The sequence below is a fragment of the Cyprinus carpio genome, chromosome B16, assembly GCF_018340385.1.
Source record: "Cyprinus carpio isolate SPL01 chromosome B16, ASM1834038v1, whole genome shotgun sequence".
In the NCBI taxonomy this organism is placed as follows: Eukaryota; Metazoa; Chordata; class Actinopteri; order Cypriniformes; family Cyprinidae; genus Cyprinus; species Cyprinus carpio.
Window position 1 is genome coordinate 8,185,441 of NC_056612.1, and position 25,467 is coordinate 8,210,907.

Below are 25,467 nucleotides of genomic sequence, written 5' to 3' on the forward strand. Positions count from 1 at the left end.
ATTTTCTCACAAACACTTGAATATGCATAATAATAGAGCACATTTTGTTTTGGTTACAGTACGGGATCTGCATTAAAAAAATAATCTTCATAAGTCTACAACCAAGACAGATGCAGTTTTAACCTGTAAATTGAAGGCTATTTGACATTTTAAAATGATTTAATGGCAGATGTCTCTCCAATTCATTGATTATTAGTTGTTCTTGATTAAACGGATGCATGACTCTTATAAACTTGTTTTAATAAATCTCTTTTGCATTAAATAATAAAGATATAAAGCAGGTTAAGTTAAATATTATTGTACAAATGATTATAAAATGCTATAGACTGTGAATATGGAAGTTTCACATTTTGCATGTGCATTACAAAGTAAATCATTTTTTACATGCAATTATCAAAAAAAAACAAAAAAAAAAAAACAAACAAGATTTGTAATGAAGATAAAATAAGTAGACAAATAAGAATAAATGCTGAGCATCACACTCATCTTCATGTGCACCGTGCAAATCTTGCAATCTGATATTTTAAGGAATAAGATACACTCCTGCATTTAAATGTGTCTGCATTTAAAACTGTATGAAAGCAAGTAAAGAAGGCTCCCTTAAAATCACTGAAGTGGTCAATCAATGAAGCTCTTTTTTACATCGTGTGCATTTTGTTGATTATAATGAGAGAACTTGAGTTTAAACGTGAGGACATTTTATTAATCCATCCATTCTTCAGAGTTTCAAGGATTTAGCTAAAACGTGCAGGTTTAATTTATTTGTTTCTTGTTTTAGTTAGGCCTAAATAATGGGAGCGAAATTATACAGTGTCTCACATTTTACTAAAATAAAGGAAATCATTTTTAAAACACGCAACAATTTCTTAATCATTGTACAGACATATCTTTTTCCCAAGAAGTTATCTGTCAAAATAAAGGACAGGCAACCAATAACAAAGTATGTGTGTGACAAAAATGCATGCTGTTTTATTAAAGGAATTTTACAATATAAATTAAAAATGTATTTGTGACAAATATAGGCCTAATATGTGAGAATATTGACATTTTGCATATAAATCCATGTAGCCTAGCTCACTAAAATAGGCTACCACTTTTAATGCTCCGATACAAAGTAAATTACCATTTCTTTAGGATAATATAACACATAATTCATATTATATAAATAATACTAAACACCTATTAAAATTTTCAAATCTAAAATATGGTGTAATACTATGAAGCTAAGAGGCTTGACATTTATCCTGCTTAAATTCATTTTAAGAAATGCACATAACTTCATAAGTACTAAACTTTCATCTGTAAATATTCAATATTTTAACTACAGTGATTTTCTAAAATTTTCCCTGACTCAATCTTTCAAAAACGCGAATGTGGTTAAAGCGCCACTCAGCGGTCAAAAGCTGCAGATGCACTTTGCAGACGTGGCGGCGGCAGCACTCGCAGCGGCAAAAATGGCAACGTGGCTTGTCACGCACACCGCACAATAACACTCGCAGCGGCAAAAAGCTTTTTTTAATTTGGTTGGCCAACTACTGTATGAACTACCTACCTTGTAACAAATAGTGTGTTTGGTCGAATGAAACCCATTAATCAATTGACGGGCGCCGCCATTTTGTTCCATTTCAGAGAGTCCTGTCAATTTCCAATTCCTCATTCCAAACACAATAAGTGGCCGGTGAATTAATCTTTAAGTTACTTAAACTATTACTTTAAACAAACTGAAATGTTTTTTGCATATGCGTGTATTTTTCAAACAAATGTATTGTGACTAGTATTTACTTTTTAAATGTCTTAAACCTTCAATATCAGCTTAAATAACACTGTAATTAATACTATCTGAAATATATATGCGACTACCTGTTACCCAGTATGGGACACGATGAAAATGCAATCTCAAAAGTGTCAGCTACCCGTAAGTCTAAATGCACTACGTAGGAAAAAATGTTAATCAATTTAAATTATAATTTTACTACAGTTTTTGCTTGGACATGTGACTGTATTAACATATTTAATCCATTTGGTGTAATACAATTTCATTTTAATTTTGAAAATGCAATCTCAACTTATAAAGTGTTAAAATATGGTTTTTGCTTTGAATATTATATATATATATATGGTAATATATATATAACTATAAAGTGTTAGCCATACAAAAAACCAATACCAAAATATATATATATATATATATTAAAACTAGTGTAGAAAATGGCAAATGTAAATTATGTAATTGAATTTTCATTTTGCTCTAAATGTTGCACATATGTATAGGATAATTTAATTTTCATTTTTTAATTTTGCACTAAATGTTCCACATATGTATGAAAAAATGTAAATTTAAATACAGAAATACATTACCATTTTACATATTGCATTGTCATTTTGAATATTACATTTCAAAATGAATTTTGCTACCCATATGCTTCCATAAGGTACAGGTAAATATGACATTTTTTTATAATGGGTATACGTGAAGGTTGTTTTAAGTTGACTTAAATTAGAAGTTGTTATTTTTTAAAGTCTAATAAATGTTAAAATTGATAGCTTTTAATTATGCTGTAATGTTGAATGGCTATCAATGGTTAAATTTCAGTAAAACAAATCAGTAGTATACAGTAGGTATCAGTGATACTAGCATTCAGTCATACAAAGAGGACATTAAAGAAATATTAAAAATATACAGTTTTTTGTTTCTACATTAATTTGATTGCAGTATAAAAGTATATATAAATACTTGAATGTTAGGTGAGATTAATCACGATTCATTTACGAAAAAATGTGCAATTAATTGGTAAATATTTTTAATTGATTGACAGCACTAATTATTAAACTGCTGTCTTTATTGTTTTTTTTTTTTTAATCAGTTCTCTTGAGAAATTTAACATCTTGTCTCTGTCTAGGTGAAATCGCAGCTATTGTGATCGGATCTCTGTGTGGATGTATAGGCTTGGCTGTTATCATCTGCTTTATTGTGAAAACTATTCGGTAAGAATGTTAACAATCCAAACATCTCTCATGTGTCTTAAAAAGCTGGCTGGAGATGGTATGTAATGGTCTTCAGTAGCTTTTGTACATGCACTGTTAAGGCCCATTCACACCAAGAATGATAACTATAATGATAATGATATTAGCGTCCACACCAGTAGATGATATCATCTGTTTATTCTGGTGCACGTGCATCTGCCTCTTTAAATTATCGTGGTCGTTACAGCAAGTTGCATTTTGATTAGCTGTCAATATTTTTATCGTCCATGAGCTGGAAAAAAAATCGTTCTGAAAGTGATTCCAATGATATCGTTTCTCTAAGCCTTTATCGTTATAGTTGTGGTGTGAACTATGCTATTCTTTAATATTGAGAACGATTTTTAGAACTGTATCTTTATTGTTACCTTTATAGTTATCGTCGTTGGTGTGAACGGGCCTTTACACACAATCATGTGTGCAGTTCAAAACTTGCCAAAAATGCATTATCTGTAAATGTGTGTAATTCCTCAAATAATATCCTGTTTTTTACTTACTTTTTCTTTTTATCTGGTTTTCACACTCACCTAACATGTATAATATATATATTCAGAACAACAAGCAGAATGTGGCACATAAAAATAATGCAGCATTTCATTATAGACATTATTTTTAATTAAATAAATATATTTATATGTATATTTATAAATATATTTATACATATATTTATACATTATATTATATATATATAATATATATATATATATATATATATATATATATATATATATATATATTAGGGGTTGCACGACTACTGATTTCTGCTAGTCGATTACTTATTTAAAAAATACTCGAGTTACTTGACTACTCTTGGTTCATGCTACTGTAAATTAATAGACATTAAATAGCTAATTAATAAACGTTTATTGATAACTAATTAATTAATAGCCTAATGCAACAATTACATAACATATGTAAACTGTCAAAACTTTTTAATTATGACATTACATATTTTAATTTTCATGTAACAGCCAGTATTTGTATCTGTAACAGTCACAAAAGTATCTGTTTTCGGATAAAACCAGGTGTCGTACAGTTAACTACTTGATAAGACCGTTATGACTATCTTTTTTCCCCGTAGTTATCACTGAACAAATATGCTGCGTTAAAGTAAAATAATTATTAATTTCAAAAAATAAATAAATCATATAAGCAGAGATGTCATGACAAACGTTTAGTGATCATTTGAACGCGACTGAACGAATTCAAGGCGCACATTTTCATTACGCAGAATTCTCTAAGCGAGTCTTTTTGAACTTACTAAACAAATGTGCGTGTGCCACGCAAACCAGCAAAAGATAAATAAGCAAATATAGAAAATCTATCTGCATCTAAGCTGATTATTAGCCTACTTTTAAGAGAGAGAACTGGCTTGGTTTTTGAGAGACTGAGACGCGCAACGCGGCTGTTTGATTGGTGAGCGCGCTGTTTATTCCATTCATTCATGTATCATTTCGTAGCATACGGTTTAAATCATTGCCTTTTAAATATATACAAATAATAGACCGTGTATGATGTATTATTATAGGTGATATTACTCTCGCCAAGCTCTGATTTCTGAGAGATGCGCGGAGAGGCAACATCAATGTGCTCTTTTCGTTCATAAAGTTTATATTCATTCACTTCACACACTCTATTGCGTGACTTTAGAGGTCTGTGTATAATATAGCGCTGATCCCCTGGCTCAACTGTTATCTAGCAAACAGCACAGTGTTCCAGCCTCAGACGAATATTCAGACAGAATTATTCGTTATCCGTTATTCGCTTTTTAAGCCATTATCCGTGCCATTTCGGCTTTGGGCGCACCCCTAATTATTAAATTACATATTTTAATTTTACATGTAACAGAGAAAGTGATAGAAAGTAACAGCTACACGCAATATTGTAATCCTACAATTTGCGTTGTAGGCAAACTGTGCATGCATTATGCTTAATGCATACTCGAGTAGTCGATTATTTCCAACAGCGCCGACTAGTGGTTAAAGTAGTCGATCACTCGACTAGTCTATGTAACCCATAATATATATATATATATATATATATATATATATATATATATATATATAGATATTATATATATATATTTGTAACGGGGTGAAGAATTACACGACAGCGGGGAATACAATAAAGGCCCTGGAGGGTGGTTTTATTGTTTACAAACTCTTGAAATGGAAGTGCAGGAGTGCTCGGTGGCTGGTGCGCTGGTAGTAACGGTGTCCCAAGTACAGCGTGTCCGTGAGTGGGGTGCTGATCGGTCACGGGCTTTCTGCAAGGAACAACCAAGTGATAACATTAGCGTCCAGTCTTCTGGAGTGATCACTCACTTGTGTGTAGGTGGCGGCGGCTTATGTAGCCCTGACAGACTCACGAAAGCTGAACAAATCCTGGAGAGCCCGTCGGCGTTGGCATTGGCCGTCCCCGCTCGATGTTGCATGCTGAAGTGGAAGTCCTGGAGCACTAGGAACCACCAAGTTACCCGGGCATTGGTATCTATCGCCCAGGCCATCCACTGCAGGGGGGCATGGTCAGTAACAATGGTGAACTTTCTTCCCAACAGATAATACCTGAGCTCCAGGACTGCCCACTTGACGACCAATGCCTCCCTCTCCACGGTGGCATAGCGTCGTTCCGCGGGGGTCAGCTTTCGGCTGATGTAGATCACTGGATGTTCCTCGCTGTCCTGTACTTGGGAGAAGACGGCTCCCAATCCAGTGTCTGAGGTGTCCATCTGCAACAGAAAGGGGCAGTTAAAGTCCGGGGCCCGTTGGACTGGCTCCGACGTAAGCGCGGCCTTGATCCGACAAAACGCCTCTTCTTCTACAGGGACCCAGGGTGGCTTTTCTGGCTGCCCTTTCTGGTCAAGTCTGTCAGGGGGCTGCTAAGGAGGCCGGGGCCAGTGGAAGCGATCATGGATCCGCTGTATGGTGTTCTGAGCCCCGAGGTGGCCGGCCATGGGATGTGAGTGGGCCAGTTCCATCACTGTCTCTGTCTTCGTTCATGGTACCACTAACAAGATTTTTTCCTCCCCCTTTGCGGCGCGACACAGTAGAGCAGGCCTTTCTTAACGATGAAGTGTGGGACCGGGTGGGGGCCTGGCCGGACCTCTTTCTGACCGCACTCCCTGAGTCCAGGACATCTTCAAACGGGTGGCCATTCACTTTCACCTCCGCCCATGGAGCCCCACCTGGCGGGGCGCGATGGACGGTGCAGCTTGCCAGCCACGTCTGCGTGGAAGGGCGGGGTGGTTCAGTGGGCATGGGCTCGTCCTAAGGCGTGGGAGCCGCCGGCCTGCCAACCGGTCGCAAGGTGCCCTCCAGCATGCGTCGCTCCTGGACCACCCTCCGGGGAAATGGTGGCACTTGGTCCCTGGTCTCCCATCGTTGGGCCACATCCGCCAGCTCGATGGCTTCCACAAGCTCGCCGAGAGTCATGGGGTTCCGCATCCCTGCAGCTTGACGTTGGATGCAGGGAAGGGCGCGCAGGAGCCGGTCGATGACAACACGCTCCACCACTTGGCTAGCGGTTAGATCCCCGGCCAGCAGCCAATGCAGCACGAGCCGGGAGAGTTCTGCAGCTTGGGCCCGGGCAGGCGATCGCAGGTTGTATTCCCAGTCGAAGAACATTTGCGTTGCTGCGATCGGCGACAATTCCACCCGAGACAGGATTTCACATTTCAGTTCTTCATAGCTCTCACTGAACTTGGGTGGGAGGGAGAAATAGGCGTGCTGCACTTCGCCAGTTAGGAGTGGGGCATGCGGCCGTGCCCAATCCTGGCGTTCCCAGCCCTCTCGTGGGGTGACGTTCTCAAACATTTGTAGAAACATCTCCGCATCATCATGGGCTGTCATTTTTGGCAAGAGCATTTTTGGCCTGGACGCGGGGATCAGGCGGCGGAGCATGCCGGGCCGCGTGGAGGACAGCGAGCTCGCGTTCCGTCTCCCCCTGACGGCTAGCGAGGTGCTCGGCAATTTGTTGCTGGCAGATGCTGACCTGCTTGAGAAGTTCTTCCATGCTGAGAAGTTCTTCCATGCTGACCTGCTTGAAGTTCTTCCATGCTGAGGGCAGGAGCCTCCGCCTGCAGAGAGAGAGAGCGAGAGGGGGGGAAAGTTCAATTTTTATTGATTTTATTGATTTATTGATTCTTCATGCTTCCATGCTTCATGCATGCCAGTGTAACGGGGTGAAGAATCACACAACAGCGGGGAATACAATAAAGGCCCCGGATGGTGGTTTTATTGTTTACAAACTCGTGAAATGGAAGTGCAGGAGTCCTCGGTGGCTGGTGCGCTGCTAGTGGTGGTGTCCCAAGTGCAGCGTGTCTGTGCGTGGGGTGCTGATTGGTCACGGGCTTTCTGCAAGGAACAACCAAGAGATAACATTAGCGTCCAGGCTTCTGGAGTGATCACTCACTTGTGTGTAGGTGGTTGCGGCTTATGTAGCCGCCGCTTAATTGCTGACAGCCGCGACCAATCAGCCCGTGACGAGGTTCCCAGGTGTTCCTCATGTGTTTTCAGGGCGACACTGATGAGGCCTCGGGACACGCGTCACAGCAATGGCGTATATATATATATATATAGCATATATACACAGCAGTGGCGGCCTGATAATTTCTTATTGCACAAGAACGTCCTGTCCAGTTCAATAATCAATATTTAAAATGAAATTTGGAAAATTTGGGGGTAAGTCACTAAAAAGCAATAGCGCTGTTCCTTTTCAAACATTCTCTCAAGTTTTGTAAGGGAAAAAACTCCTGTTTTACTCTGCACTGAAGCCTGATTTTTTTTCACATTTGTGTAGTTGCACAAACCAATGGTGCTTTAGCCCACCAGAAGGGGTGGAGCCAACCTGTATATATTTCAGCTTGCAGCACCATTTCATCAGAATCTTGTTCTTCAGCGATGAGGATAATCTCTTTGCTGACTCTGCAGGAAGAAGCCAAAGAATGAAAAGAAGCTCAACTCTGCTCACTAACACTGTCAAAGAGTCCCTGGCAGAGGAAGACTAGCTTTCCCCTGCGGCCATCCAGCACCTTAAAAAATAAAAAAATAAATTCCAGCACATGTTGTTGCAAATGTCGCATGTCAGCTCAGTGCCTGTGTGCCCTTTCCTGCTTTGCCTCGTCCCGCCGGTGTGCTTCATGCAGGAAAATCAACACCATCTTCTGCTGCTTGATTTCCTTTGGTGTCTCTGAGGAATAGACTGCTGTCGATGAGATTGCTATTGATAATATCATGTCTTTGACAGCGTCTTACATTGAGGAATGGGGATGTTCCGAGGAAGAGCCCAAAGCCCTTCCTCCCTTTCATCCAGCATGGCCAAAACCGGACAGCGTGCTGACTGCGTTCACTCTAAGGCGGTGAAGGCTTGGAATGGTCCGTTCCAGGTGAACCTGCTCATGGCCTATTGCACAAGTGGTTCCTTCTGTGATGCCGTCAACAATCCTCTTGCCAAAGGCCCTCCCCATTCTTGCCTGCAGTTCACAAGGAACTCACCAAGAAGTGGCGAGCCCCCTATTTTGTCAGAGTTAATCTCTCCCCTACAGTGGCTCTCACCACTGTTGACAGCACTGAAGAGAGGGGCTACAGCAATCTCCCTCCTCTGGAGGAGACGGTAGCTGCTTACTTGTGTCCTCCATTTACCCTGGGGTTCCAAGCCCTGCAGGACCACCTTGGCCTTAGCCAACAGGGCATATGGAGCAACTGGCCAGGCTGGATTCGCTCTGCATGCGATGACAGTATTACAAGTGTTCCAGGCCAAAGTTCTCTGTTACATGGACGAGTCCGGCCAACACCAAGAGGCTTTCAAGGAGCTGAGCACAGCAACCAACCTAGCTCTGTGCGCTACGAAAGCTACAGCTCAGGTGATCAGCAAAACAATGGCTAGCCTAGTGGTGCTGGAGTGCCACCTATGGCTTAACCTAACTGAAATAAGGAATGCCGAAAAGATGGCCTTCCTCTATTCCCCGGTCTTCATGAAAGGCCTTTTTGGCCCTGCTGTGGACAGGTTTGCGGAGTGATTCTCTCAGGCTCAGAAGACGTTGCAAGCACTGCATCACTTCCTCCCCAAGCGCTATGGGTTTGTGACTGTTAGTCGCCAGAAAGCCCCCGCCACACCATTGCAGTCTCAGCCCCCGCAGAAAGCGGAGCCTGGGCATCAGCAGTACCCACAGACGCCCTCGAATAGTGCTGGACCCTGAGCCCACAAAGCCATCCTGATCCTGCAGAGAGGAAGAGGAGGGGGTCAGTTCTCGCCTCAGCTGGAACTCCCTCAAAGACAGCTGGCATTCATCCTTTCCTTCGAGCACCTCTGAGAGATGGAGAATTGGTCATGTCCTGCAGACATGTCTGAGGAAGTGGCCTATGAGTATGTGGTCCTACCTATTATTTAGTCTTGTGCAAACAGCTAAAACTGTAAATTCTACTCCTTGTTACAAGTACGGTAGAACCATCACTTTGACCACAAAAGACTGCTTTGTAAGTAATCTTCCTGATTTATCCCAATTCCTTAGCATATCCAAAACCTCAGAACAACTTGATGACGTAACAGAAACTATGGACTCTCTCTTTTCTACAGTTGCTCCTTTACGCTTAAGGAAGATTAAGGAGAACAATCTGACTCCAAAAGTCTCAGAGGTGCTGACATGACATGGTGCTTATATAGAGGTCTGCTCTGCCCCTTCTGGCTAAAGCACCATTTGATTTGTGCAGCTACACAAATGTGAGCAAATCAGGCTTCAGTACAGAGTAAAACAGGAGCTTTCCCACATACACAACACTCATTCCCTTATTTCAGGGAACCAACGTTACGCCAGTAACCGGAATGTTTCCTAATGCAAGCTGGCAAGAATATTGTCTTCTTGAAAAATACAATACTGAAGAATATTGTCTTGCCATGTCTTGACTTGTTGGGGGACAATCAGGAATAAATAAATATAAACACAAATAATTACATCAGTAATGTAAAATAATTACGCAATACATAATAAAAACTACACACATTACAGCCTTTTTTTAAAATCAAACTAAGTTAAAATAATCGACAGAGAACAATATGCCCAAATACAGTTTACAGTTGTACACATTCTGCCTAATGCATTTGTAGTTATTAGAAAAATATTTGTAACTAAATCAATTAAACAATGGCAAAATGATAACTGCCCAATATTAACATTTTCTGCTAACTTTGTGGTAAATAAATAAATAAATAAAATAAAATAAAAAAATCTGATTTGGCATTCATGATTTAGAAAACTGACTCAACTTAATTATTACAATGTAGATTGTCTTGTACTGTATGTAGTACTGTATATATTTTCTTTATCATACCATTTTTGATCATGTTTGTTTGTGATTGCTTTGTGATTGTTTCTCTTCATCACATGACAGCTTAACGTCCAGCTGGGATGTCTTACCAAGTATCCGACCTGCTCCCCAGCCCAGGTCAACTTTTTAAATGACCATTCATGACCTCTAACCCCAAGCTTTAAACCCTTAACCTTAGTAATATGGGATTATCATCCTGCCATGATTCAAAACTGAAAATAAGTTCTGAAAGGTTGAAACTAAGTGTTCGAAAACTCAAAATCTTACAAAAAAAGTCTTATCAAAAAAAAGTTTGCAAAATGTAAAAAAAATTAAAAATCTCTGCAAACATTATGTTTTTTTGCAAGCTTGCAAAATGTAAAAATAGTTTGTTTTCCAGATTTGCAAATGGTGTGAAAAACTGGTGTGCGAAAAAAAAAAGTTTTGCAAACATTAAAGTTTTACATTACATTTTTGAGATTTTTTTTCACGTCACGCAGCGAGACGACACAATTGCAAGCTTGCGTCTCATTTTCGGCGTTCTGCTCTGAAACTCTGAAACCCATGGCCTGGAGGGATTCTGCACAGTGTTGCCAGTCCACTCACAAGTCGTATTTACTGGAAAGGTGGGATTGCACCTTTGCATTCTGCACTTCTGAAGAAGGATCCAAACTTGTCTCAAAATACAATTGCAAAATTTATGTTTGCAGAGATTTTTTTTTTTTTGACCCACCAACTTTGCACCTTTGCGTTGCCTGCAAAAACAAAATTCTGTTTTCAGAGTTTCAAAACTTTTTTTTCACACATTCGCACACCAGTTTTCAGATCACCATTTACAAGGTTTCAAACCTGGAAAACAAGCTAATACAGTGGGAGAACACTGACAAATTTGAAACTCTGAAAAATTCTTTGCGCAACATCGTAAAAAAAATGTTGCAGTTCTGAAGAAGGAAATCTCAAAAACAACGTTTGCAGAGATATTTTTATTTTTTTACATTTTGCAAGCTTGCAAATCTTATTTTTCGATCTTGCAAAACTTTTTTTTGTAAGATTTTGAGTTTTCAAACACTTAGTTTCAACCTTTCAGAACTTTTTTTTCAGTTTTGTATCATGGCAGGATAATAATCCCATACAGTAACCCCTAAAATCAGTCATACACTAATGTTAAATTATTTAAATCACTTAAAGTCAGGAAATATATTTTTGTTTATGAAAACCAAAGAACAATTGGTAAGCTCAGTGTATGTGTATATGTGATCCACAAAGGCCAGATCCACTGGCCCAGGCAGAAAAAGAAAAGTAAAGACAGAACAACAACAACAGACTACCGCGTTGACAAGTGGTGTGTTAGGAGTTAAAAGACACCCGCAGTCCTAGATTAAAGGGGTCATATGACATTGCTAAAAAGGACATTATTGTTGTGTATTTGGTGTAATGCAATGTGTTTATGCGGTTTAAGGTTTAAAAATGGCATTATTTCCCACATAATCTACATTATTGTTGCCCTGCCTTTCTGAAACGCGTCGATTTTTACAAAGCTCATTGTTCTGAAAAGCGAGGTGTACGCTGATTGGCCAGCTATCTAGTGGGTTGTGATTTGCTAAAAACCTCAAGCGTGTGATGGAAATGTTACGCCCCTTAACATACTGTGATGCCGTCTCCCGGCACAATAAGACAAAATCAATAAAACCCATTACAAACGAGGTATTTGTTGCATATATTGGGGACATAATTACTGATTATAATGACTTATACTATGTTATTATGCATTGCGTTGCGTATTGCACTGTGTAAACATAAAACCATGTCTGCATTTGTGATCGGAGAAACGACAAAAGAAGAAGCGCTACTCTACACTGCTTAAAACTCACGTTTGAATCATCAGTGGCAAATTCTGTAAATATAAAAAAATGTACTTGCAGGCCGTGAGTCAGAAGCGCCAGACTGTACTTTCAAAGTTGGAACTGCCCCACTTGATAGAACAGCCTTTGAGCACATTGTAGACTACTCTGCAGGATCAGGAAACAGTCCTCCATAAAATGCGTCACACACTGCAGGCTTGAATGAGGAACAGCCGGCGGACTTGAGAACGGTTCTGACGACCCCAGGCTGGACTCCGCTTAGTCCACGGTGAAAGCCGATCCGGCGATGTATTTCCTCAGCAAGCAGCACGGATCAGCTCTAGGCATGACGAAGTGGATATCATCCTCTTTTGGAAGGCCAAACAAAGTAGTTTCGCTTTCACAACAAAACACACTGTATCTTCACAACATGGCGGTGGCGTCAATAACAATACTACAGTGAGAATAAAAGTTATGCCTTCTTTCTTTGCGTGAACATTTGGCTGGTGTTATGCAAATCTTCCCACACAGTGACGTAAACTTTAGGGCGTGTTTAAACGAGGCGTTTTAGGAGGGCGTGGACAAGCCTTAACTTTTATAAAGAATATCTCTTTGGATTTGAGACTTTAGTCTTTGCAACTTTACAGATCTTCTTTATGCATCAAGAGCTTGTAATACTCCAAAGAGAAAGGAAAAATTTTAATCGCATCATATGGCCCCTTTAAATTGCACTGTGCAGGTTTCTCTTTGTGAGGTTTGGTTAGCAGTGACTGAAACGCAGCTTTACACACAACTGCCAGTCTGCATGGAGAGGACCTTGAGACTCCAGTAGCTTCAAACACCTGTCTGCTGCTCAGCAGTGGCTGTTTTTACAGCTGGCATTACAATACAGTTCATTTGTTTGACAGAAACTTTCCTTAATAAATCTTTATCTGACCAAGATCTTCTGTGCTCTAAGTCACTCACAAATCTTTTGACAGTTCAATAATTTTTATTTGCTTTTTGCTAAATATTGCTTGATGCATTTTGCAAGACATTGCAAATACTTTTCATCTTCAGAAAGATCTTTCTTCCTCACCATATTTTATGAGAACTGTGACTTGCTTAATAATGTGGAACAACCTCTTTAAGCAGGGTTTCCATTTACCTAAGAAGACCTGGCAAACTATTGAACAAACCTCTCTGAGATTTATATCAGTTATCTAAAAAGATGTGAAAAACAACACAAACAAAAATCTGACTCTTTATTGTACCGGAATCCTATTGATATGTCACTTGCATAATAATTTGGAACACAGTGTATTAATGACGGTGATAAATGTGTAATGGTAAACCTAAACAACAACAAAATAATAACAGTATGAACACTTACTTAATATGTTTTTATATTATAGTACATTATAGTAGCTATATGTATCTATGTTCCCCTTTTTTAGACCAGTAATAGCTTTCTTTGAAAGTGCTGCCATTTTTCTCTGGTTCCGCATGAGTTGCAGTGGTCACATGGTACAAGCCGTAGCTCTCAGAAAACTCCCAGCTCTAACCAAAGACTATAGAATACCCAAGATGTGTCACTCGTATAGTTATGAATGGGGAAAAATGCAACACTCAATATGGCCGTGCTATCGAACGAAGCCCCGCCTTCTGAGCAAAAGAGCCAATCCCTAATTGGTAAAGTCAGTGCATCACTGCAGCTGCCGTTAGAAGTCCCGGTTGCTATTGAAACATTAAGTGCTCTGAGATGTGCGCCTAGGACTGCACATGCGCATTGGCTTGTATAGCCTGAGAAATAAGCTATTTTATGCTATTGAGGCAAAATAAACAACATTCATGATACAGTTGTTGTCAGATTTCATTGGTGATTTCAAAAATTTTGATGTTCCCCATTCAAAGAGATAGGAGCTGCACTTGCATGCCCTAGAAGCGTTTCAAAGATGGCCGCCGAGTGACATTACTTGCCTTAAAGGGACTTTGTTCTTACCCAGTTCAATGTTGTTATTGACCGTTCGCAAAGAGCTTGACTGACAGGAGATCTGAACAATCAGAACGCAGACATTATGTGTCGCCACTGCTATCCACCATCTTGCCTGACATCTACGGCAGGTCTCCATAGAAATCCATGTTACGGAGTAAAACGGAGTAAAAAACGGAGTAAAAAAGATTGACTGAATTGACACTTATCATTCTTATCTTCTTATGCTCTTATCATTCTGTGGACAAAATCCCATGAACTTCGCCCCAAATAGGAGCTGTATATGCATATGTGTGCTCATCTGTTTTCAATGCAGCTAACCTTGCATTGCTTCATGTCATCTTCCCATTCATTAAACTTTGACAGGTCCTTTACTGCAAAAAGACGGTCACTGCGACACTCTAAAGGGATGAAACTATGGCGCCATGTGCTTTTTAAAACCATTTTCATAGGTTTCACGTTATATTGTTGGCTCAGAAAATATGTAAATTTGCATGCCCAGTAATCGCAGCTGCGGGTCCACAAATCAGAGAGGAGAGTATATTAACTTCGGAGGACTTACACTTGAAAAATGGTGTGAAATAAAAAACGTTGTCAGTTTCCTCTTTACTCTGCAATGTATTTGTTTTTTTCAACGTATCGTACAGTAATTACGATAGGTGAACACACTTGAGAGCTACAGATTGTACCATGTGACCACTGCACCTAACAAGGAACCAGAGAAAAATAGTTGCACTTTCAAAGAAAGCTAGTACTGCTCTAAAAATGGGGAAAATAGATTTATTTAGACTATAATGTACTATAATATAAAAACATATTACATAAGTGTTCATACTGTTATTATTTTGTTGTTGTTTGTTTAGGTTAGCAATAACACCTTTATCGCTGTCATTACCAAATAACAAACAACAAACAAACGGTTATTTTTACCTTACATGCTTTATCTGCAATATTTAGCAGTAGCATACAAATGTAATGTAATGTTGTAATGATGTGTTTTCCAGCTGCTAGTAACATTCTTTCGCTATAGAAATGGATAATCTACAGTCCAAGGATGTGAACAGCACCGTGTTGAACCAAAGTCCCTTTTAATATATCTATAGTCTTTGGTTGAACATCACGTATTGTCATCTCAGAATTATGGTATAGGACATGGCGTGACCACAGCATGAGTGTTGCATTTCTCCCCGTTCAAATACGAGTGACACTTCTTGGGTATTATAGTCTTTGATTCAACACACTGTGTCCTAGGCTCGTCTGCTTGCCTGTACATAATATTTTGAATGAACTATATATAGAAATTAGTCCTGAATAAAATAATTAATTAATTAATTACACTTGCATGATTACATTTGCAAAAAGTATATACTTTGTACTCAACACGAGCCTAAAATGCTAAATAATAAGCCTAATCAGGATCCATTTCCAAAAGTTAAATATAGAAAATGTTAAAAAATATTTTTACTATGGTGCAGTGTGATTTTTGGTGAATTGTATTAAAGTTTGTAAGTTTGATCTGCAAACATCATTATAATATTAGTAGGCCTATACAGATCCCACAACAATAAGAAACAAAAACATACAAAAATATATTGTCCCCCCTTTTTTAAAAAAACAATTGAGATTTCAATGATATTTTGAACTCTGAACAAGGAAATGTCACCGTTTTCCATTTCAGAAATCTGGTCACCTAAACAGATGCTGGACAAGGATGACACCTGCAAGTGCACGTGTCAAATGCGTGTGGCAGAACCAGATTTGATGTAAAATACCTAATAATACTCATGAGATTACGTTGATAAAATATAAAGTTTTTGGACACATAAACCACACTTAATGTCTGAATTTTATTCAATTAGGTATAAAATATTAAACTAAGTAGGATCTACAAAATGATGCTGGAGCTTTTCTCAAAATAAACTTTTTCTGAGCCACTTTTAAAATTATTTTAAAAGGGGTTTTCCCCATCCTTAATAATCCATTAAGTTTTCTGTCCATTAAGCCCACTTCCCACCCTTAATAATCAATTATGGTTAATATAAAGTACAAATGTTTGGAAACACTTTGCTTTTTAAATGTTTTCATAAGGTCTGTTATGCTCACAAGTTAAAAAATAAATACAGTAAAAACACTTATATTGTGAAATAGTATTACAGTTTAAAACAACTGTTTTCTATTGTAATATATTTTAAAATATAATTTATTCCTGTGATGTAAAGCTGAATTTTTAGCAGTCATTACTCTAGTCCTCAATGTTACATGATCTTTAAAAAATAATTATATGCTGATTTGCTTAGTTATTATTGGTGCTCAGTTATTAGTAATGGTTCACTTTCAAGGGAACTTCGAACTGCGTCCTTTAGGGGTTGCTATGGGGAACACCTTGACGTGACCCATGTCTGAAGCATACATACAAAAAACTCCAACAACATGTTGGCCGGTGACAGCCTATGACATCACTACCAGTGCGACTATAGTATAAATAAGTGCTGGGTCACGTCATCCTCTTCTTCGTCTTCAGTGACTGTTTTGTTTGAAGTGTGCATTCCGGTGGTAAGTGCGATCTTTTCTTCCCTTATTATGGTGAGCACTAGCAAGTCGTTTAGGAGATGTGTGGATCTGTGTCTTCGTTATTTGACACCTGATGACACACATGATCTTTGCATCTTTTATTTGGGTGAAGAGCACGCACATGATGTCCTCGAGGGGGCAATCTGCGTTCACTGCAAGCGTTTTTCGATGAAAAAGATCTGCTTTCATCTGTCTCTCTTTTCGAGGAAGGAGGGGCAGCCATCTGCTCCCCGCGGTTCAGGACCCGCCGCTGCTGAGGCACGGAGAATGAGGTCATGCGGATCACAGGCGGATCTAGCCGATGCGTTTAAGGAGGGGCTTTCCCTCTTCCGCTTGTCAGCCGTGGACGAGGGTGAGCCGCTGGAGGATGATGATGTGATTTCCCTAACATCATCTGATCCAGTGGACAGTGCTCTGCTGGGTTTGGCCCAGGAAGAGCAGGAGATGTCTGAGGAGGGCAAAGAAGCTGAGGCTGAGCCCTCCCAATCCTCCTGCCCTGCGCATGATGAGTTACTGGAGGTTATGGATCGCGCCATGGTGAGGCTTGACTTGCCATGGAAGTGGGCCAGGAAGGTGGTGCCGGGAGGTCGACTTGATGAACGTTATCTGTCTGACCATAGCCCCCCAACTCAGGTGAGCCTTCCTCTTCTTCCTAATCTTCTTACAGAGGTTGAGAAGGAATGGAAAAGGCCATTTTCTTCACGTATCCATCGGTTCCAACATACGAGTTATGCCAACATTGAGGGGATGCGCGAAAGCGGCTATGAGAAGATGACCCCTGTAGAAGAGATGCTGGCTAGCGATCTCTCTATAGGTGAGAAATCCTCTCTTAAGGCTCCCTCCTTGCCATCTAAGCCCCTTCAGGATACATCTCGCTTAAATGGTAGGGCATACGCAGCAGCAGATCAGGCTGTTGCTTCATTGCACACGATGTCGGTGCTTTAGGTGTATCAGGCCTATCTACTGAAAGACCTGGATAAAGGGGATGGCCTGTCTCCTGATGAGGTAGCTGAGTTGCGTCTCACCATGGATCTTGCTGTCCGTGCTACTAAGCAGGCCACCTCTGCTATGGGCAGATCTATGGTGGTAACGGAGAGACATCTATGGGTGAACCTGGCAGATATCGGGAAGAAAGAGAGGGGCTTTCTCGGCTCCGGTTTCACCTTCCGAACTTTTTGGTACCGCCGTCGAGACGGTGGTTGAGAAGTTCAGGGAGGCAAAGGCATGCTCAACGGCCTTCAAAAACTTCAAAAAAGGTCTGAGCCCGAACAACCCAGGGGTCCTGGCCCATCTCGGCCTGAGGATCAGAGACTGGCACAGAAGGCTAGTGTCGCAGCTGGCGCTCCTCCACCACTTGCGGGTAGGGCTAGGAGGGAGCGCGGGTCAAAGGGAGGTACGCAAGACCTGAGGGAGGTGATCCAGACGAGGCATTCCCAACGCTCTCCTCCGGACCAGAGTGATACCTGAACATCTACTCATCTCCTTCGGGGGGTTTAACATCTACCCTTATCTTCCCCTTCCTAATTACCCTGTAACCACCATCATCTCCACCTGACCAAGGTTAGGTAGGAACCTCCTGCGCATGCATTGCAGTCTCTTATGCTGGACCTATGATGTATTCAATTGGTTCTGTGTCTTACATAGCAACCACCTTACTGATAGTCTGGACTAGAGGCTTCTTCAGGCTTCCCTTCTTGAACGGGGCTTCTACGCGGGAACCATGGTGGGTGAGCACGATCCATTTTGAATATACAAAATGTGCTGGTAGTTGTGTGAATCCATCTACCAGCCTTCTTTGCAGTGTTTCTGGGACTTGTGTGTTTCTGTTCTTTTCTAGGGTAGGTCCTCTGTGAGCCCCACCTCTGCTGGACTCAGAACCGGGTTCTCGACTTTTGCAGTGATGACCTCACTCATCGAAGATCAAACCATACTGCATGACACCCCCTATCCATCATCACCCTTCCAAAACAATCAATCCATACCACATTATTCATATCCAGCCTCCCCCATAATCACTCCCATAGAATCAGGAAATACCCTCCGGGCTGGGCTTATGCTTTTCAGGCTGCCCTTACTTGGATACCATATCCAGGTTCGCCCTGAGGGGCTTCCTGTGAATCAGGATATGTCGACGCTGACACGTCGAGCGGGAGGTATGAGTGGTGTTTTTGTGCTATCTCCAGCCATATAAAACCCAAACTAAGATAATTGCACACGATAATCTCACTCCCACTTTCCTCAGTACTTCTGGGCATCTGTTAGCAGATGCTTAGGAATCTCTATAAAATCCATTCTATGGTAAGTGCACATGCTAAGCTTCTGTGCACTTTCTAAAATCCACATGGTGATAAGTGTGGATGCTGAGCACTCTGCGCACTTAGTGTGCACTCTGGCTTAGGTTCTAAAAGTGAAAAAAAAAGTGAAAGGCCCCAGTACATTTGCAAGTATGGTAACTCATACTTGGAATTGGTGCTCTGCATTTAACCCATTCTTGAAGTGCACACACACAGCAGTGAGAGTGAACACACCATGAACACACACCCTATATCCAGAGCATATCAAATCCAGCGCCTGTGGAGCAACTGGGGGTTCAGTGCCTTGCTCAAAGGCACTTCAGCCATGGGTACTGAGGGTGGAAGAGAGTGCTCTTTATTGCTGCCTCTTTTCTGAATTCGGAGTTCTCCTTTCAAGTGGAGAGTTGAGTTCTCTGTTTTCCCAGAGCACCTGGAACCAGCAAACATCAGGAGATCTAGGCCTTCCTCTGCCTCCCTGATGCGCTGGGTTTTTTGGCTAAGCTTGCTGTATGCTTACCCTTCAGGATTTCTAATGAACAGGCTGTAGGTCGAGCCTCCCTCTCGGCTGAGAGCTAGGTTTTATGCTCCCTCAGCTAGGTAACTTACAGCTAGTCATTCCAGCATTATATCCTAAATTGAGTTGATGACTTCTCAAACATATTGTTCTTGGGATGAACCTTTTCCGTCTATGGGCTGCTCTTTCAGAGTGCCACTAGGGCCCCTTAGAATGGTATCTTTAAAATCCATGTCATGGTAAGTGTGCAAGCGAAGTCCCTGTGCACTTTCTAAAATCCACACTGTGTTAAGTTCGCACATTAAGCATTTTGCGTTCTTTCTAAAATTCTGTATGTTAGGTGCAGCTTCGTGCCCTTTCTTGAGTTGGTTAAGGCCCCAGTTCCACCTTGGGCACCACTCCATCTATGTATCCTCAGGATACCTACTTTAACAGGATGTTGCTACTAGGGGTCTGTTGAGACAGTTCCTTCAGCAAGCTCATGCAGAGCAAGCGGTAGCCCCCTGGGTGACAGGCCAAGACCTAGTATGATTCTAGGCACTTGGTTGTATCCCCTTAAAGAAATCTATTTCTGATTCCAGGCCTTGAGCTCTACCCAGGGCCCAGGAGTTCTAGCCCGAACAGGTAAGTTTTTTGGGGTATGTAGCTTAGGCCTTTGGCCGTAAGGGATAATGTTACTGACAGCCATCTAACGTCTCAGGGGCAACTCCCTTAAAGCTTTGGTAGAGTTGGTACTTAGTGCTCACCTGTGGTTTGGCATGCACTCCCCTCAGCATAGTGGCGTGGGTATACCGTTCCCCATAGCCACCCCTAGAGGACGCAATTTGAAGTTCCCTTGAAAGGGAACGTCTCGGGTTACGTGTGTAACCATGGTTCCCTGAGTAGGGAACAAGACTCTGTATCCTCAATCTTCCTGCCATGCGTTGGACGCAAGCTTCAGATGAAGAAGCGGATGACGTTCTCCTGGCACCTATTTATACAATAGTCGCACCAGTAGTGACATCATAGGCTGTCACCGGCCATCATGTTTTTTGTATGTATGCTTCAGACACAGGTCACGTCGAGGCGTTCCTCATAGCGACCCCCAGAGGACGCAGTGTATCATTCCCTACTCAGGGAACCATGGTTGCATATGTAACCTGAGACGTTCTTACTAATATCAGTGTTAAAAAACATTTTTGTGGCTTAATATTTTGTGGTAACTTTTTCAGGATTCTTTGAATAGAACAGTTCAAAAGAATGGCATTTATGTGAAATGGAATCCTTTGCAACATTATACAGTAAATGGTTTTACTGACACTTTTTATCAATTTAATGCATTTTTTGCTGAAAATAAATTTATATTAAACACACACACGCACGCGCGCACACACACACAGATACATTTTAATGGTAGTATATAATGGTTTTCTAAAGGTTCATGTTACACTGAAGACTGGAGTAATGTTGCTGAAAATACAACTTTGCCAGTAATTACATTACAAAATATATTCATAAAGAAAACTTTATTTATTTTAAATTCTAATTCTGTTTGATAGTGTTTTACTGTATTTTTGAACACATAATGCAGCCTTTATGTCCATGAGAGACTTGAAAAAAAAGAAGTAAAAATCAGAATGTTTTCAAACTTTTGTGTGTGTATATATACAATTGAAGGCACAATTATTAACCCCCCTATGAAATTTCAATTCTTTTTCAGATATTTACCAAGTGGTTTTCCAACAAAAAAAGTGAATTTTAACACTGTATTTCTTATTTTATTTTTCATCTGGAGAAAGCCTTATTTATTACAGTTTGCCTGGAATAAAATTATTATAAAAAAAAAAAAAAAAACTGCTAAGGTCAATATTATTAGCCCCCATAAGAAATTATCTGTTTGGTTGGCTACAGAACAAACCACTGTTGTCCAATGGCTTGCCCAACTAACCTAAGTTTCTTAATTAACCTAACCTATAAATTGCACTGTAAGCTGGGGATTAGTGTCTTGAAAAACAACTAGTAAAACAATATGTACTGTCATCATGGCAAAAACAAAAGAAATTAGTTTAGACTTGAGAAAAATAATTGTTAATGCTCACAAAGCAGGAGAAGCATATACACATTTATAAAAGCATTTTCAAGTGGCAAGAACTTGTGGTGACGTGTGTCGTGAGAAGTATTATCAACCAAAAAAAAAAAAAAAAAAAACCTTACCAAAAAAACCTCCAAGCTAGACTGAAATTTGAAGGACAACCTGGAGAAATGTGTCCTTTGGTCACGTGTCCTTTGGTCAGAGGAGACAAAACTAAAGTTCTTTGGCCCTAGAGATGTTGCCTGTGTTTGGAGAGAAGGAAGAAAGAGGCGCTCAACCCAAAGAACACTGTTCCCTCAGTGAAACATGGCGGTGGAAGTATAATGCTGTGGGGATGTGTCAGTGCGTTTGGAACTGACTAGGAATCTTTTCAGTGTCGAAGGAATCATGCAAAAGAAAGACTGAGAAAATTTTGAAAGACAGCTTCAGACAATCTGCAACAAAACATGGTTTGGGTTGACATTTTGTATTCCAGCATGACAACGACTCAAAGCATACCCCACGTCTGGTGAAGAACTACCTCCAAATGACCAAAGTGAACATCCTTGACTGGCCTGCACAAAGCCCAGACTTGAATCCAATAGAAAATCTGTGGGGCTTACTGAAGACCAGAGTCCATGCCAGGAGACCAACAAATCTGGAGGAGCTTGAGAGACTTGCTAAGGAAGAATGGGCTGCAACTCCTCAGGAGACATGTCTGAAACTTGTTGAGAACTACAACAAAAAACGACTAAAAGCTGTTATAAAGCAAAAGGGAAACACCATTGACTATTAACCCCAAGCATCCTAAATGAACTATTATGTTTAGAAATGCTGTGTTGAAAAAATCTTAACATCTTCTCTCCATTAAACAACACTTGGGAATTATTTGTAATAGTGAAATATTTTATAGGTGGCTAATAATTTTGTCCTCAACTGTATATATATATATATATATATATATATATATATATGCACTCTACTTGGAATAGAAAACTAGTCTGTTGTTACGTGATGTTACATAATGTGTTGTCTAAGATACTAAAATATTATGATATACTCATTAAGTTCAACCATTTTGTTTTTCCTTTGGTTTCATCATATAGATCGCAAGATATGGCAAAAGAACGCAAAGAGGATATGGCTTTAAAGATGACCTCTAACCCCCAAAAAACAGAGGAACCTGCCCCTCAGCCTGAAACTTGATTCTTAAACATTCCATGTGTATCTTGCCATTTTTGTCTTGTGAAAGAAAATATATAAATTAAATTGTTGTCTTCTACTCATTTCTTGGTAAAAGATCAAGTAATTTGGAACCCCCTTCCTGCATCTGCACGTTTTTTCTTACCTATTACATCATGGTTTAGCTGAGGGTGTAACATAATTGTGTGTGGTTTTCATGATTTGCATTTTCTTCATTACATCTATATCAGTTAGTCTTTTTAAAATAACCTCTTATGACTCTGAGTTTTATTGTACATACTACAAATGAATTACTAAAGTACTGAAATTATATCATGATTGTTACTTATGATTAAATGCTGTGATTCTACTATTGTAGGCAGATATGGAACATTATTCAAAATGTACACTGAAAATAAAAAAGAGCAAATCAAACAGTTTTTTTTTTCTCAGTCATGTTATTTGTAATCTACACAACAAAATTGTTTCTCTCTTTGCTTTAAAATCTCTAAAACATACTAGATTACTAGCCTATAGTAGAATTATATCTAGAATATTCAGTAAATCATGTAGGATCAGTGTAATCAGGTATTTTCAAGCACACTCAAAAAATATATTTGCTGTTGACAAAACTGTAGTTCACACCATGCATTGTATTTTCATATAAACTAGTTGAATCATTTGTGATTTAGAACTGTTTCAGTTACACTGGGTTACCTTTTTTTTTTTTTTTTACTTATGCAGTACAAACAGAACATTATCTTTATAGTTCAGGCAGACAGACACTTTCTGTTTTCTAATCAATGAATCAAAGTAAAATAATTACTAGTACAAATAAAGAGTCCTTCTAGCTAGCATTAGCTTCATTGACAGAACATGGTATCACCACCTGTATATAAGCACACACCTCACAGTCACTCTTTGTCTGGTCTTAACTTTGGTATCAGATGCTTCCTCTGCAATACTCCCCTTGTAATTCTTTGGGATCCACCCTTTTGACTCTCCCCTCATTACTCCTGCACCTGGTAAAAGAATGCACTCCATTACCCATTCACATCTTCAGCATCCTATATTTAGACTGTGTGTGAACATTTCACGTTAAAGGAGTGGAAGGCTTCTTGTTGCCATGTAAATATCAATGTAAATTTAACCTCTGGCTATCACAGTCAGGCTAATGGTTGAGTGGAGAGAGTAAACTAAGAAACTGTGGATGCTATGCTTCTATTGTAGGGGCATCAAAAATTGGGGAATCACTTGCAGGAATACCAGTTATTTGTATCAAAAATGTGGAAAAAAAAGTGATTTAGTAAGAAACTTAATTCTTAATCTGTTATTTGTATTTTAATGCTCACTTGGGACAAATGTAATTCCTGGTATCAACAATCAGCATTTCCACTAGTAGAAATTGCATTTGTAATGAAATAATAGCATTTTAAATGAATCATTGACAATTAATTTCATACAATTGATTAACTGTTAACAGGGCACTTAAATGTGTTACAGATATTAAAAATACATTACTTACAAGTTAAAATTCCAAATACAGATATGATTATTGTATTTCTTACTAGTAATTTCTTTTTTATATCAATAATTACTTTATGATATTATTATCATTATGACGTTCCTGATATCTAGAATTAATTTCCACTAGTTGAAACTCTTTAAATCTGGATATCAAGACTCTCGATATCTTGATACTGGAACATGTTTAACTTGTTATTTCTGATATCTGTAAATGGATTTCAGATATTAATAATATCTAATATAATAATATCTATAATATAATGTAAGAATCTACAATGTAAGAAAGTCTGCCCTGACCCAGATTCCACTCCACAATATATGTTTGATCGTGCTCATTTCCCAAAATGGCTTAATTATTATAGAGAAGAAGAAAGTCAACAGTTATGTTTTTTCTAGACCATTTGGGATGATTACATCCTGAGCAAATGGTGACCAGCTGCAGAATGGGAGCAGGTGTGGGACACCGAGAACCACCTCAGACAAAGGGGTGTCAGAACTTAATTAACATACAGACTACAGCTGTTACGACAGGAGTGACTTCATTTACATTAAGGGTAGTAAACTGTAACTGTATAAAAGGTTTGAGCTTAGGATGTTCGGGGTTCATTCCGACTCCGTTGAACCCAAGGTATTACATGTACTTTGTCACTGCTATGCTGTAATAAACATCTTCATTGAGAACATCCTCTTCACTTTTTCTTACAATAATATTAGCTGACGACTTTGCCACATTCTTCATTATTAAAATTAAAACCACCAGTGCACAATTTTCCACACCACAATCTGTCAAGCACATCTTACCAGCAAACATACACTTGTTCACATCCTTCTCTTCACTCTCTTAAGCAGAAGTCTCCAAAACTAATCCTTTCTAATGATCCTACTACTTGTCTGCTTTATCCTATTCCATCTCATCTCCTTCAAGCCATTTCTTCTGCAGTTGTACCTGCACTCACTCACATCATTAACACATGCCTTCAAACTGGTGTATTTATTTACTGCTTGCTTACGTTATAAAAACAAAATTACAAAAAAAAAACAAAAAAAAAAACCTAACACTAGCTTCTCTAATCTTTTTATCTATTTTATTTTTAGTAATTATATGATCTAAAAAAAAACTTGTTCATTTGTAAGTCGCTTTGGATAAAAGCATCTGCTAAATGTCTAAATGTAATAAAATAGAGATTGTAGATA

General features: G+C 39.5%; 1 protein-coding gene across 2 annotated transcripts in view; it reads left to right on the forward strand.

Moving 5' to 3' along the window:
* Nucleotides 1-23,183, forward strand: part of ca14 (carbonic anhydrase XIV) — a 109,180-nt gene extending 85,997 nt beyond the window's left edge. The window contains exons 10-12 of one of the 2 annotated variants that reach the window (XM_042740511.1): nt 2,901-2,985; nt 10,407-10,460; nt 22,671-23,183. In XM_042740511.1, the coding sequence (XP_042596445.1) occupies nt 2,901-2,985; nt 10,407-10,460; nt 22,671-22,770 (239 nt within the window). In that variant the 3' untranslated portion in view covers nt 22,771-23,183. The remainder of the gene's footprint in view (nt 1-2,900; nt 2,986-10,406; nt 10,461-22,670) is intronic. The other variant, XM_042740513.1, reaches the window with a different exon arrangement.
* The last annotated feature ends 2,284 nt before the right edge of the window (nt 23,184-25,467 follow it).